General features: G+C 38.7%; 1 protein-coding gene across 1 annotated transcript in view; it reads left to right on the forward strand.

Moving 5' to 3' along the window:
* MAST2 (microtubule associated serine/threonine kinase 2) overlaps positions 1-14,983 on the forward strand; it is a 187,152-nt gene that overhangs the window by 121,675 nt on the left and 50,494 nt on the right. Inside the window, exons 6-8 of the mRNA XM_059477731.1 lie at positions 6,591-6,666; positions 9,073-9,093; positions 11,620-11,698. Of these exons, the coding sequence (XP_059333714.1) occupies positions 6,591-6,666; positions 9,073-9,093; positions 11,620-11,698 (176 nt within the window). The remainder of the gene's footprint in view (positions 1-6,590; positions 6,667-9,072; positions 9,094-11,619; positions 11,699-14,983) is intronic.

Below are 14,983 nucleotides of genomic sequence, written 5' to 3' on the forward strand. Positions count from 1 at the left end.
TTTTTCACCTTCTCTGACTTGTAAGAGGGTCCTTATAATTTTAAAATACATGTTTTATGTTCTGCACTTTCCATATCCACCCTCCACTCTTCCTGGGGGATTCAATCCTCTTACATCCTGCAAAAGAGCCTGAGATGGAAAACGAAGCCAAATAAAATTAGATAAATACATTTCAGTAAATCTCTTGTTCTGAGTCTCTGAGCATGGTTAATTTGTGCCAGTGATTTAACTGCAGTTCTCATGAGGAGGAACATCCTGCCTGTTTCCATGTGCCTCTGGCAGCCTGGCAGCTGTGCAGTGTGCCATCTTACGGTCTCTGTCTGCTCCTCATAGCAGCATGAGGTGTTTGGGAGTTCTATTTCTTTTTGACACTGCTCCCAATTTTACCATGGTAGCAGCTGGGAAATGCTCATTTCAGAGCACATGGGCAGGGGCTTGTTAGTCATTGAAGTGAAGTGTGTGGAGATGTTCTTCCAACAGAAAAAGAGGGAATAATTCTTCAGAAGGGGTCACGCATGCAGATTCAACAGCTTGCCTGAACAGCATGTTCCCTTGTTTTTATTGCTGAGGGAGGTAGATGGTGTGTGACAATTTTGGTTTTGCTGTTTCAAAATGCCAGAGAGGATGACTGGGCTCCAGGTAGGTCCCTGATGGGCACCAGTCAGTAGCAGGAAACAGCTGGAAGGTTTGTGGCACATCACCCACAGTGCAGCCTCTCTGCAAACGCGTCAGTGCTGCGTGTGAGACAGGGAATGTTGTTTTCATTGTAGTCACACTGCCTTCCTCCTACATGGCAGTATGTTCTGTAAATGCTTTCTGGAGACTGAAACTGAGGCAGTGCTGAGAAAGAACAGCAAACTGATGGGAGCTCAGCTAGAAGGAGCCATCTGCTTCTGTTTGCAGAGCTTTGCATCCCAAAAGGTGATATCCAGCCTGTTGAAAGGAAAAGGAAGGCTGAAGTTATTGTTCAGGGATGCCCATAAAAGCCTCATTCACTCTTAAGTTTTCGTAAAAATCTACCACATTTTCTTGGGATGCTATAAAAGATCCAGTCATGGAAAGCTAGGAAGATGCTTTAAGTACATTGTTATTCTAAAATGACCCATGATTTTCAAATTAAAATGTTAACAAAATCTTACAGATGGTATATTAAAACCGTTTTCTGCTTCAGAATTTGATAGAAAGTGCAGGGTCAAAAATGTGTACAGGACCATCTCCTTCCACTTCAAACTCCCTTGTTGCTGTTGTGTGGTTATGGTGGCAATAATTTTGTAAAATTTAGTTTAAAAAAGGCATTTTTCTTGGTAGAGTTTCACCATTTAGCTACATTGTGCTTTTTGCTTTGAATTCATATACATATATAGGTAGTTGGTTTCACTAAATTCTAAATTAGCTCTATAAGCCTTTTAACAGAGAAAAATAAATACCTCGGAGATTGCAACAAGATATTGACATGATCATTGGTCAGAAAGCAAATGCAGAAATGTTCATAATAGAAACATGTATATTGTATTTTCTTTTGATTTGCTTTTCTCCTCTACTTAAAAATTTAAATTTTTTTCTGGTGGTTTTGGTGCTGTTTCAGGCTTTATAAGCTTATAATTTATTAAAAGTATGTGAGTGTCTTCTGAAAGGAAGAGTAACTACTCAGTGGTGTGCCACCTCACTTTAGCAGTAATTTTCAACTATTTCCTTTTTTTCCCTACTGTTGCATATGGGATTTAAAATTATTAATTGAAAGGGCATCCTTTGCTACCTGCAAGAGTAGCCAGTACTGCAAAGGAAGATAAATTTATTTAATTTGGGTTCTCTGCCAGTACTATATTTAGGAGTCTTCCCTGGGAAAAAAATAATTTATTCAAGAGACAAAAGTAGATGAAATTTAGAGTAGAGTCACAAATATTTTCTTAAGAAATATCATATATGAGGAGTGAATTTGAGAACAGGCTGTGATATTTGTTTAGTATTTGAACAGAATCTGTCAGTCTGTTTGTTCAGGCACACGCAGTGATGAGTTACTAAGAAATGCTGGGGCCTCTCCCCGGCCTCTTTTGTCTTGAACTTTTCTCTTGTCTTCTTAATGCCCATTCTGAGCCTCTGCTACAAATCAAAGGAACAGCAAGCATGCAGAGAAACCAGAGAGGCTTTCTAAATGTTTCTGTTCAGACACCATACTAAAATAAATTCCTAAAATACTAAAACAAATACACTAAAATACAAATCACTAAATACACAAAATAAATAAATGGCAGTATTGTCAGGGGTTACTCTGCTGTACATGATGTAAAAGTCAGTGGGTGAGGTCTAGGAGAGTTCTTTCTGTCAGGCAAACCTGGCTCCTCATGAGCACTGGTCCAGGCAAAGGCACTTACTGTCCAAACAGCGTCCCAACAAGATGCCAGGCAACTTCATGTCGTAGAAAATTTAGAAGAAAAGTGTTACTTAAAGAGCTCTGAACATTTGAGAAAAAAGTTCATCCAAATATTTTGAACCCATGAAATAATTTCTGAATCAAGAGCACTTAAGTGTGCTAGTTCAGTTTTCAGACTGTGTGAAACAGCATTTCCAGAATGAGCTGATACTTTGGCATAAAGAGCTACAGCTCGTGGGGAGGTCACTCTGCTGGTTTAGTCTCCCATACTTGTAGTGGCCATTTTTAGGAATGCAAATTTGAAAATTTTGCCTTTATTCTAAATCCTTTTTGTTTTGAAATGAGAGAGGGAAGTAAAGAGGTACACATGTGTACTCATTTTTTTTCTATTTCTTTGAATCCATTTTTTAAAATCTGAAAATTACAAAGACGTTACACCGTAAGGATCATAACTAAATTGCCATAGATTATATTTTAAATCAAAATTCTTAAAATCAAAGTTACATTGTAATTTAGTAGTAAAGAGATCAGTAATTACAGCTGGGAAATTGAAACTCTGGCTATTTTGAAATTTACTTTCCACAGCTCTAAGTTACCCAGGTTGCTCTCTGGCTTCCAGTGGGGGCACCTGTCCCTGCTGGGACCTTTGCCCTGCTCCCATCTGTAATGGCACATGGAGGGAGCTGCTCACAGGCAGCACTGTGAATTAAATGATTCTGCTATTACTGCAAGTTCAGTTCCACCTTCTGGCAGAATAATGGCTATTGCTGAGGTGCCTATTTATTTATTATTTTTAGAGTGTGCAGAGTATGTAACATCCCACCCTAGATCCTGCCCTGGTTATCAAAGCTGAAGTTCATCAGCACATCTTGCTGTGATCCTTGGCTGGTCTGAGAGCACCATGGCATTCATTGTTTATGAGACTTGTGGTACACAGGGTGCTTTAACTATGGCCATAATTTTGAAATTTGTGTGCGCTGGAAGGCATCTAATTCTGTAGCATGCACATTATCTTTAGCTGCCTGCTTTAATATTCAGCAAATAATTTGAATATCCTGCATAGAAGACCACAGAAACTTAGCTTTTGTGTTTATTTATTGATTTTTAGAAGCAGGTTTTACAGCATGGTTCTGATGTGAATTTTGGAGTTCATGGCCTGTCTGATGAATGTCATTCATGTTTGTAGGGGATAGCTGAGACTGTCATTGCCTGTAAGGTCTGGTTTCATGTTTTGAAGGTAGTGGATTTACAGATGCTTTGGCTCCATCCTTCTTCCTGTGTCCGGAAGATGTGAAGATTCCTGCCTGAATTATTGGCATTGGTGTTGCTGTGTTGATTTACCTAATGGGCAATCATTCTGTGTAACAGCCTCCCTTGGGACAGGTATTTCAGGTTCAGTAGTAGCCAACTATAACCCTGGAGCAACAGGGGAATCTACCTTTGCTGCAGAATAAATGGGGTTTCAATCAGCCTTGGTGAACAAGGCCATTGCCTTGTTAAAATACCTCCATCTACAGCAGATGCAGCAGTGCTGGGAAATTTTAGGGAAAGTAGAAATTCCCCTTCTCCCTGTTGTTGTTTTAAAAGCTTCACCCAGACTTGAATTGAGTAGAAAAACTAATTGCTTTTCATTTTAAAACTAGAAGCAAATCACAGGGGATCTAATTAAAATTCCAGTGTCTGAAAGGAAATATGCCGTATACATCTGAAAAAGTAGTTGCTTAAAAATTAGTAGTATCTCTGTACCACACAGTGCAGGCTCAGAACAGTTTGAACACCCACATACTTAATTTCAAAATTTAAAAACTGTCATTACCCAATTTGCTCAGTTATTCTGAAATTCCATTTTGATCATAGCCCAGTAAGTTCAAAGATTGATGAAGATATAAAAAGGCAATGACAGTTCATTGCATGTTTATAACAACATTGGGCAATGAGGTTTTTGATCAAAACTATCATCTTGACACGGTAGTGTTCATTGCCAGTAAAGTTTGAAAAATGAGAAGGCAAAGACCAAGGTTTCCAGCAAAGCTGGCAGCCTTCCTTGCTTTGTCAGCTCATCTGCATCACCATGGAAAGGCCTCACTCCTGCAGCATCCTAAAATGCTCCTTCAGCTTTCTGCTACCAAGTGTTTGGTGACCCTGACCCTAAGGTGTGTGCTGCTGCCAGGACATGAGTTGTCATGCATGACTCAGTTCTTCACTTGGACTTCTCGATCTCCTTGAAAGCTTGCAGTGCCTCCCAGACTGGAACTGTCAGACCTCTCCATCTTCTTGAGGTTCAAAAGCAGCAAAATGGTTCTGGTTTTCCACTGTGACCATAAGAATTAAAATGAGTACAAGCTTAATAAATGAAACAACAGAAGTTATTTAGCTATGGGCCTCTGATCACTCTCTCCCCTCTGCACTTGGGATATACTGGGAATGAGTTAAACAATGCCCAGTTTTGGATGAGGACTTGAATTGTTTTGTATTCAACTGTGAACTTGTTGTTAGTCTTGGCTAACAATATGAAAGGAAACCAAGGCAAAGGAAAACAAACCTGTTGCTCAAACTCTTTGTTTTTAATTTAGTTTGCTCTTGATGAAGCAGATTGTGAAGTGGTCTGGAATTCACTTACCTCTCCAGTTCTCTCATCACCCCATGACACATGTTCCATCAGCCTGGGCTGGTTTAATCTCAACCAGCTGCTACTTTTCCCCTTGCAGGCTTGCAGACCAGATGGAGTTTGCTGGCCTGTGCTGCACTGTGGCCATCCTCATACCCCAGGAGGTGCCAGCCTGTTCCCCCTCTCCTCCTCCTCCCTCCCTGCCCCGACACACGTGCCAGGTGTGCACACCTTGCCCACAGAAGCTGTGCAGAGATGCTGCTGCAGACTTTTGTGCCCCTTTTGTGAGGCTGAAGTGGGAGGGAATGTTGCCTTCAGCTGAGCACTGTGCTTATATTCTGCTCCTGCTCAGTGGAACAGCAAAGGTGTGTGGATAACTTGGATTGAAATTATTGTGACTTAATTATAAGCTTAATTACAAGCTTCAGTAGGTTGCTGGATGGGACTGTAACCTCAGGATCACTGCTGCCCTGAGGGGCAAGCCGGGGAACTTGAGCTTCTGGAACGGAGACAAGTCCTTTGCAGATGGCTCATGCTTGAGGTTTGACTTTTCAACATGGCTTTTAAAATAAAACCATTTTATATGGGATCTAAATTTAAAACCATTTCTGATGTACCTTGCAGTGTATTGCTTTTCCAGAATCTATTTCATTTTCCTGGTCTTATTTTAGTGCTATATTGTTGTGTTTGCACAAAGAAATTGCTGTTGACACATTTACTATGGATAGTTTCTCTTCTGTGCCTGTATTAATGATGGGACAGAGCAAACCACTTCATGCCCAATAGAATGCACACTCACTGATGTGGAGCTTCTAAATTCATCCATGTCTTTGAAATACTTCTGTAGTTAGTTTGTAAATGATCCTGGCGTTCAGAAGGGCTTTCTGCATGATGGTTGCTTTTTACTTTGAAATAAAATACGTTGCAATAAACCACTCACCATGATTGCACACCATATGACAAAGCCTAGAGAAAAAAAAAAACACACCAAAAATTAACTGTTTTTTCTTCTTGTCTGTATAGTTTCACCAGTAGTTTCATTTTCATGGTAAAATACTATTTCAGAGAAGTGGTAGTTAGTGTGAATGCTGATAGGTTTTAGCCCAATCATCTTACATATAGATAGTAATTTTATTATGTGCAGTTTTCACGGTATATCCCTTTTTTTTTTCTCAGTGCATTTTGCATTCAACCTTAGCATACATTGGGAAGAAATGTTTACTTACTGTTTATTTTTCCTGAAACTGTCATGTGTCTCTTCTAAATCAGGTTTTTCATTGACAAGTGTTAGGAAAAGCTTGTAGATAGAAATTACTGCAAAATAATAAAAGACTCTCTTTTCTATGGGTGGTACATTACTTACCTGAAAGTGAGAAATGAAACATACCCTTTAAATTATTTTTAAAGGAGGAAAAATAGTGGTAAATCTGCGTCAGAACATTTCTTTAGCAAGCTAATGCTCAAAACTCAAAGACTCAAAGCTCCATATTTCCAATTATTTGTGACTACAATGTGCAGTTCAAAGTCTTTCAGAACACTGAAAACTTACTCCATTTGTTTCAAATGTGAACAAAATGGTTTTGAACTGTTAATTTTTGCTTTCTTAAACAGGTAGCAGCCCCTTGGACAGTCCCAGGAACTTCTCTCCAAATGCACCTGCTCATTTTTCCTTTGTTCCTGCCCGAAGGTAAGGCAAGATCTGTTCTCTTTGGACTGGCAAGCAAATAGTCTGTGCATTTTATTTACAGATGGCCTATGGGTTAGAACATTTTGATTGTGCTTTACTTTCTTTGATGTCTCCATTTTGTTTTATTTTACTCCTTATGGCTTTCATCTTGGCAGCACCAGAATGTATTAGGGGCTTTTCAGACCTAGAAAAAGATAAAGTAAATGAAGCAGTTAATGCTGCCTGAGGAAGAGGCAGTGTTCTCCCAGAAGAACGACATGTAGGGCATGTGATATGACACATTATTTAGTCAAAGTGACATTAAAGCCAGTCATGATTAGGGTAATTGTAACTTAGTTGTAGTCCTAGATGTTGCTCTCACTGAGGTGTATTGAAAATGTACTGATCTTCTTTGCTGTGTCTGCACAAAGGTATAAAAATACCTTAATTTAGGTGTGCACCACCCTGTGTCTTCATTACCTGCCTTCTCACTGGTAGTGACTCCTGACTTTTCTCTGCTGTCTTGGGCATTGATGTCAAGAGAACATTACTACTCAATGAGGAAAATAGCTGATAATTGAAATTGCAAGTCTAAGAGAACCTCTACAGGAGCAGCACTGAGAGACCCCAGTGTGGAGCTGTCATTTGTCCTGCAGCAGGGCTGGACAGGTGCTGCTCATGCTGTGTGTCAAACTGCTGGGAGGAAATCTGATCCCACAGCGGTGGATTTAGTGTGAGGAACAGGAATGAGAGAATAGAGACAGCTGGGAAAAGCAGAAAAATGGTGATTTGAATGTTGAGTCCCAGCAGGTAGGCAGAAATGGATAATGATACAGAAAGTTAAATTTTGTGAGAAAGAAAGAACAGGGAAATTAGAGAGCTCCCAAGCAGTGCTTGTGCATAGGAGGTGGGTTATTAGATTAAAGTGTGAGGAAGGTATTTTGGATTTATTAAACTCTGCCTTAGTTGAAAAAAAACCCAGTCTGTGTATAAATGATCTGAGAATAAGAAATGTGTGATCATCCTGAGAGGAAGTAAGTTCTCTGAGAAAGACAGCTTTAGCTTGAGGACTAGTTAGAAAAAATGATAAGTCTCAAAACTTCAGAGAAGAATAAAGGGTTAGGATTTGATGGAATAAAGTACACTCTTTATCCGAATGGCAGGAAAATCCTGGAGCATTTCTCCATTGAGGTGATTTGCTAGAAGACCTGGTGTCCTTGAATTCTGTGTGAAGCAGACTTTGGTCTTCTAGTTTATGTAAGAAAATGCTTTTTAATAGCACATGAAATGCAAGAGACGGGATATGTATTTTCCTGTTGCCTCAGAGGGAAAATTAGTGCTTTACCTGCAGCTTAAACAACTCAAATGGACTCATCCACATTTGGTTTTAAAGCCTGATCTGGATGTATTCAATAAGCTCTGTTGAAATCAGCTGAAATTTTACCATTTTTCACAGTATCTGAAGTATCTCACAGGAGTTCTGGATCCTGGAAAACAGTAGAAAAGTTGCAGCAGAAACAGCAGTTATTGTCAAACCTCAATGTAATTTTTCAACATCATGTTTCAACTTGATCCTTCAATATGGCTTTCTAAAACTCTGAAGAGTGCTCTTTCATACTTTTCCACTTTTAAAATCTAATTTTTAAAGAAATAGGTGAATAAAGGTTAAGCCTGTCCTGTTGAGTGCCGTGGTTCATTTTATAGTATTCATGTTCCTCTCTATACTTTTCCTGCCAGGGAAAAGAACACTTAAGCACTGCTTGTTTTAGAAACCTGTTTCTATTTTCTGCTTGCATTACAGCCTGAATAGCTATGCCAGCAGTAACAACAGATACATGCTGGATTACCCCATACTGGTATCAGAATAACTTCTATATGATGGAATTAAGGAATTACAAGTGTGGTGCCAGAGAAATGGATATTTCACAGTACCCTTTTCATTGGCATTGCATGGGGCTTAAGAGATCAGGCCCTTGCCTGATTTCCTGCCTTTGCCATCACAGGAATTACTTGTTGCTGATTTTCTGCCTTTTTTAGCAGTGTAATTTGTTCATTTATTATCCTGTTTGGACATAATTTGTGAATGCCATTCTTTCTTTATAGTCCTATGATGTGTTCTTTCTTGAGATGGGATAGGAAACTTGTTTGGAAAGTTTGTGTTATTGTAAAGCCACTACAATTTCCTGCAAGGTTGTCCTTAGTCTGACTTGTGATTAACCATAAATCCCTTGCTAGATACCCTTTCAATGATTGTGTCACAGCCACAACACTATGGGCAGGAATGTATGGTTAATTCTGCTCATACTCACTAAAACTGATATTGCAGGAATACCAGTAACAGAAAATGAAGGGTTTTTTTTTTCGGAAATCACATGCATCATTTACTGCTCCCTCTCTCATAATTATTGTACAATTTTTTCCACACAGCCATGGACACAGAGCAGACAGGTAATGTGGATCCCATTGTGCTGTTTGTGTGTGTGTGTAAAGCTTGTGTCCCTAACAAGTTCATGCTGTAACAACCCCATTTAGGCATTCAGCTTCTAGTCTTTGTAGTAGAAACAGAAAATCTTGATATTTTGGCTTAAAGCAATAAACAGGTAGCGCTCTGGAGAAGATGTGTTGTTTTTCTAACTCCTTGTTTGAAATTGATCTGCTTCTTCGTGAAATAGCATTTAGCTGCCATAAAAACATCCCCATAATTAACTAATTAAAATATCATTTTAGAGGCAAAATTTGTTGTTTGCATGTCTTTGTTGGGTTAGCAATGCATCTGTAATAAATAAAAAAACCTAAAGTTGTCATTCCAAGTGTCTTATCCTGAAGTAATATTGCATGTTGTCTCGCTAAAAGTATGTTTATTAACAAAACAATAAAGTACTTTGAAATGCTTTGCATAAATGTAGGAAGAATTTGCTTTAAAGGTCTTTTCCTCTCCCTTGATTTGGAAGATTTTCACTCTTGTCCCACTTCTTTCTGCTAGAGTAGAGCTGATGTGTTTGTCCTGACTCTTAGCACATTGCTTGCCTGGATTGCATCAGCAGAAAACAGCCTAAGCATGAAGGGCTGTGCTGGAATTTCTAATTGAGAAAGATATTTTCTTTTAACTTGGTAAAAATGAAAATTCTAAAGTTATTTCAATGCACCATTTAGGTAATTCAGTTTTTTTAAAAAATCAAGCTTTTCTTTTGCAAGAAATGAATAACTTGTGCAGCAAGAAACAGAATGTTTTGCTCTGGGACTGAGGATCCAAAGTGAGGTTGAATCATTGACATAAATATTTCCCCTGAGCCCCTGTATGTTACAAGAAACTCAATGAAGATTATTGAAGTTAGGCGTTCAATCCCTTACCACAGCATGCTACAACTTTGTAATGTGGATAGTTGTTGTTTTTCAGGGTTAAGAAAGGAATTCCATTTCGCTTGAAACGATTTTGAGATTGTTCTTTTACATTTAATTGTCTTGCCAGAGAAAACATCACCTGTGGCTAAATGGGGTTTAGCTGTACCATAGGCATGCAATAAAAATCTGCATTACAGACTTATTATTTTTTTAATGCATGAAGCATGAGTCTTTTTAAAACCCTATTGACATAATATTCTTTCAGTGATGTGGAACAGTGAGTTTATTTCCCTCTCATTCTAAGATAGATGACAAAGAGAGGTGTGCATCAGTGCCTGAAAATAAAAGGAACTAGAGCTGGAAAAACTGTAAACAGGGGTTTTTGTCTTGGTGGGCACAGATAAAGGCACCTTTATCTGGAGGCTTCATGGGTATGGATAGTGGATGAGAAATATTACTGTGAAGATAACAGTTGAGGTTTTTATAATCACTATTTCAGACCTGTACCAAATACTCTATTTTATAATGCACTTGCATAAATGCACTGTATCTGTGTGTACCAAAACCTCCCATGTCTCTCCAAAGTGAGTTAGAGCTGTTCTAATTCAGCTTCATGTTATGACCAGTTACTGATAATGTGCTGCAAGAAAAAACCCAAGCAAATGGAAACTGACGTGAGGAGGAGACTTTTAACATCCATCCCACTGTGCAACAGGACATGGTTGTCCATTTTAAGGACATCATGTGGGAAACTAGATCAGAGCTAGAAAAAGTGCTGTGAGACTGAGCTGAATGTAGTTCGGTTTCCATCCTCACTGAGACTGGGTTTGAGGGAAGAAGAGGATTTCAGGGAGGACAGCGCTGATTCTTCTCAAAGCTCTTGTGTAGTTCCTTGGTTCCTCAGTTTTGACACTGGCAAAACAAGACCTTTCTGCAGTGTCACCACAATGTTTTGGATGTTTTCCCTGAGGAATCAAGATAATCAAGGAACAAGGAACATGTTTATTTGGCTACAATAGGGAAGTAACTGCTGATGTTATAGTGACTGGAGGAGAAAGGACCCTAGGTGAGATTTCTGTGATTTATTCGTGTATTTGGAGTGGGCCCCTTGGCTCTGTTCCTATCTGCTGGGTTTAATTTTCCAGCTATGCCAGGAAATATGCTGGAAAAGGATGGCCTCTGAGTAGGTAAACAAATTAATCTGCTTTCAGTTGATTCTTGATCTAATGTAATTTTTTTTTTGTCCTCAATCTGAATCTTCATTTGGAAGACAATGAGCTGCATAAGTATGATAAGCATGAGTGTCTTTTTCGAAGAAGTTTGCAAGGAGCTATTTGTATTTGTCTGTTTTAGGAACTCCAAGTTTTGTACAAGTACAAAGCATCTACTTAATGCAGGATTCTGGTGCCCCTTTGCTTTAGCTTTTCTGAGGTCGCCTAGTATTGCTTTCAAAACTTACTCTAATTGCTTTTCCACAAGTGTGGCTGTAAATAGGATACCTGATTTATCTGAATAACTCAAGGCATTAATAAAAGCGTGAGGTTAGGAGATACAGAGGAGAAGCTTACCTATTTCTCTCCAGAATTAGCCACACTGTGTTCCTGACTGTGATTTCTCTCGTGTTTTCCCCAGAACGGACGGACGCCGCTGGTCCTTGGCCTCCCTTCCTTCGTCTGGATATGGCACAAACACTCCCAGTTCAACAGTTTCAGTAAGTGACACTGACTTTTCCAAGCAATTCAGTTTCTACAAACACACCCTAACAAATCAGCTTCTGAGTCTCTACTAAAATACTGGATCTTTCTTCATTGTTTTGCTAACATTATTTAATATACTAATTATTTTTAAAATTATTTTAATTACTGGTTCTGCTGCTTTTTTCCTCCATTTCCCAGCTCCTATCATCTTGCACTTTGCCTTCAGCATTGGTGAAATCCCAGTGCAGCACTTGGCTCAAGTGATCATTTGAGAGGCACAAAGTCTCCAAAGTGGCAAGACTCAGAGATAGTGCACAAATACCTTCCAGCTCTCAGCTTTTTATAACTGGGGAATGAAATTGTCTGCTTTCAAGTACTTAGTCTGAAAACCTCTTCTACTAGGCTAGCAGAAAGAGAAATTGATAAGCCACATCTGTTATTCAGCCCCAGTAATTTGAACCTCCTAATGAAGCTTTCCAGTTCTTACACCATCATTAGAAAGGTTGGCTGCAGTGTGCTTGAATTCTGTGAATAATACCACCAAGCTGGTAGCACCATGTTAACCCTTGTAACTCTGACATGCTTCCTAAAATGAATCTTATTTTTAGTTTAAGTCAGCTCAGCGTTGTGGTTATCCCCATTAGAACCTTATAAAGACAAAGATAGAAATATTGGAACTATAAAGTACAGACTTAATGTAACATGCTTTTGTATGTGTCTTATGGTGTCTTCAACTGTGTGGTAACAAATCACTGCCTCTTTCCATAATACTGATCATTTGGTTTTGTATTAATTATTTAGAGTGTGCTCCTAATAATTGTAACACCTTCGTTAATTAGGGCTCATTACTACACGTTATGCAAATCTTACACTGTATCGTTGTTTTCCTTGTGAACTGTTCTAAGTTCATCCATAAACTTTCTAGTGCCTCTCAAACACAAATTTATAAGGTTTTTTGGGGGTGAGTGTTAAATTCAATCTATATAGAAAAAGAAGAAATTGGGGTCAAAAGTTTCCTTTCAGTATAAATTGATATGATTAAAATTTGATTCTGCAATGTTAATCTTATCTCTATAACTTCATTTCTTCAGACACATTCTTGCAAACTCTAGTTCACACAATTTCTACCATTTGTTACTTTCTGAGGTTCAAGACATTTGTTTTCTTGTTGAGTTTGGGGTGCTTTTGTCTCCTTGGAAGGCAGGTGACCTGATTTCAATGTGCATACAGATATGTGGCCAGGAGCACAGAAAAATGTACAGGAAAAAGATGTCCCTGGTTGCACTGCCACACATTATTATACATTCAAGCACTTAAGAGCAGCTGTTAAGAAGAGGCTCTGCTTTGGCCTTTATAGTCTTAGGTTAAATCTTTATTTGCATAATCCTTGTCTAAGTCCTCTTCAAGCTATGGGAGCATGGAGCAAGCACAGTTACTTTCCATGGATGGCGTCCAATAATAGCTTGGTCATGGGTAGTCACTGTGACTGCTTCCAGTTTGCTTGTGAAGATGACACTTTTGGAGGCCAAACTGTAGTTTTTAAATAGTTTGTAGTTTGACCAGACTTAAAGTGGATGCCTGTGGAGAAAGAAAATGTAACAACACCAAAAATCTGTTGGAAGCATCAGTTCTTACTTTGAAATTGGGACATCAAGGCCACTTATAGAAAGCTCTTGGCTTTCTGGCATGAGAAAGCTGAGAACTTTCTAAAGTTCTGTATTTTTTTCTGTACTCAGTCATCATATTTGTCTCTCTTCATGTTCCCAGAAATAGATAGACCATTTTGATTAATGTTTTCCAATGAAAAAAGCAAACAAACAATTCAACAAATCTGAGATAGACATGTCACATAGAAAGCATCTGTTCAAATGGTAATTTTTCAAGTGTCAGTAACAGGGAAGTGTAATGAGAAGCATAAAGTGATAGTTGTAGTTAGACCTGAATTCAGCTTCATTCAAGAAATTGGTTGAAACATGTAATTCCAAGGCTTTTATTTTTTTCCCCTAAGTGACTAAGTTCCTCATCTCTAGACCTTTTGCTGGTTCAGTAGTAGAAAGACTTTGAAATGGGCTGTTTAGTAAGCAGTGATGCAATTGTTGGAGCTATTAAACCTGGTATTACATTTCTAAGCCAATCCTATTATCTCAGTATTTCACAGATTAGAATTAATTTGAATTGATCTGAATAACACCTCTAAAGTTGATAAGCAGTGTTATTGCTGCATAGACTTGGAAACTGAAGTAAGAGGCAGTGAAGGGGCTTGTCAAAAGGACACAATGAATTAGTGCTGCAGACAGGAATTTAACAGAAGTTTGGGTTTCCATTTCATATAATCAGTCCTCTGGTTGTTTCTCTCTCAAGCAAGAAAAGGAAGCCCGTAGACCTTTGCTCTGGTGGATGTGCCAGTGGAAAATGAAATATCAAGAAGGTCCCAGTCCATTCTGTGTCCTGCTGGTTGAGTTTTTGTATGAGAGCAAGAGCTGACCCCCATCTCTGTGACCAGAGATCACCTGTACCAACCTACTGAACAGCCCAAGGCATTTACCTAGTCCTAGGTCAGTGAGTGAGGACCTGTAGATTCTGCTTTACATTTTGCTTCCAAATGAGGGATGATACTTCAATCAAAACCAAACCACATTTTCCCTTTTCTTACAAATCATGAAGACCAGATGTAGCATCAGACCAACACTGAAAAAGCTGAAGAAGACCTTTCTAGTTAGGTGAATCAGTTAGATGGGCCAGTATACAATTATTTTTAAACAGTTAATCTGCTCTTCATTTTCTAGATGCAGAGTGAGTTTACAATCAACAGTAACATAGATTGATTTTTTGTTTTTTACTGGCGAATAGTTGGCTAATTCTGCATCTGTAATTAAGACACCAGGGGGATATTTGTATTAGTCTGCTGCAAATATTGAGTAGTGGGATGTGATTACCCGCAAATCAATACTTCAGAAGTGTTTCACTTTGCTTTCATGCTTTTTCATTGAAAGGTCATATGCCTTAATACTGCTAGAGAAGCCCTTGGCAGAGAATGTCCATGGTCTTTATCTTCAGGGCCTTCATTAATTATTCTCTGGAATTCTAAACTTTGTGATCTGATTGCTTTTAAGGAGAGGAAGTGGAGGGAGGATTTTGCTGTGCTGTCCATGGGCTGACTAGCACTACTTCCCCAGTGATTGTGCTGTTGGGAAACATAAAGTTTTTAATTATTTTTCTAGATTATAAGTTTTGATTTTTTTTCTTTCTAATTCAAGTAACTATGTGCTAAACTAATTTGTTTTGAATCAGACATGCAT

This window comes from Ammospiza nelsoni, chromosome 9 (genome assembly GCF_027579445.1).
Source record: "Ammospiza nelsoni isolate bAmmNel1 chromosome 9, bAmmNel1.pri, whole genome shotgun sequence".
Lineage (NCBI taxonomy): Eukaryota > Metazoa > Chordata > Aves > Passeriformes > Passerellidae > Ammospiza > Ammospiza nelsoni.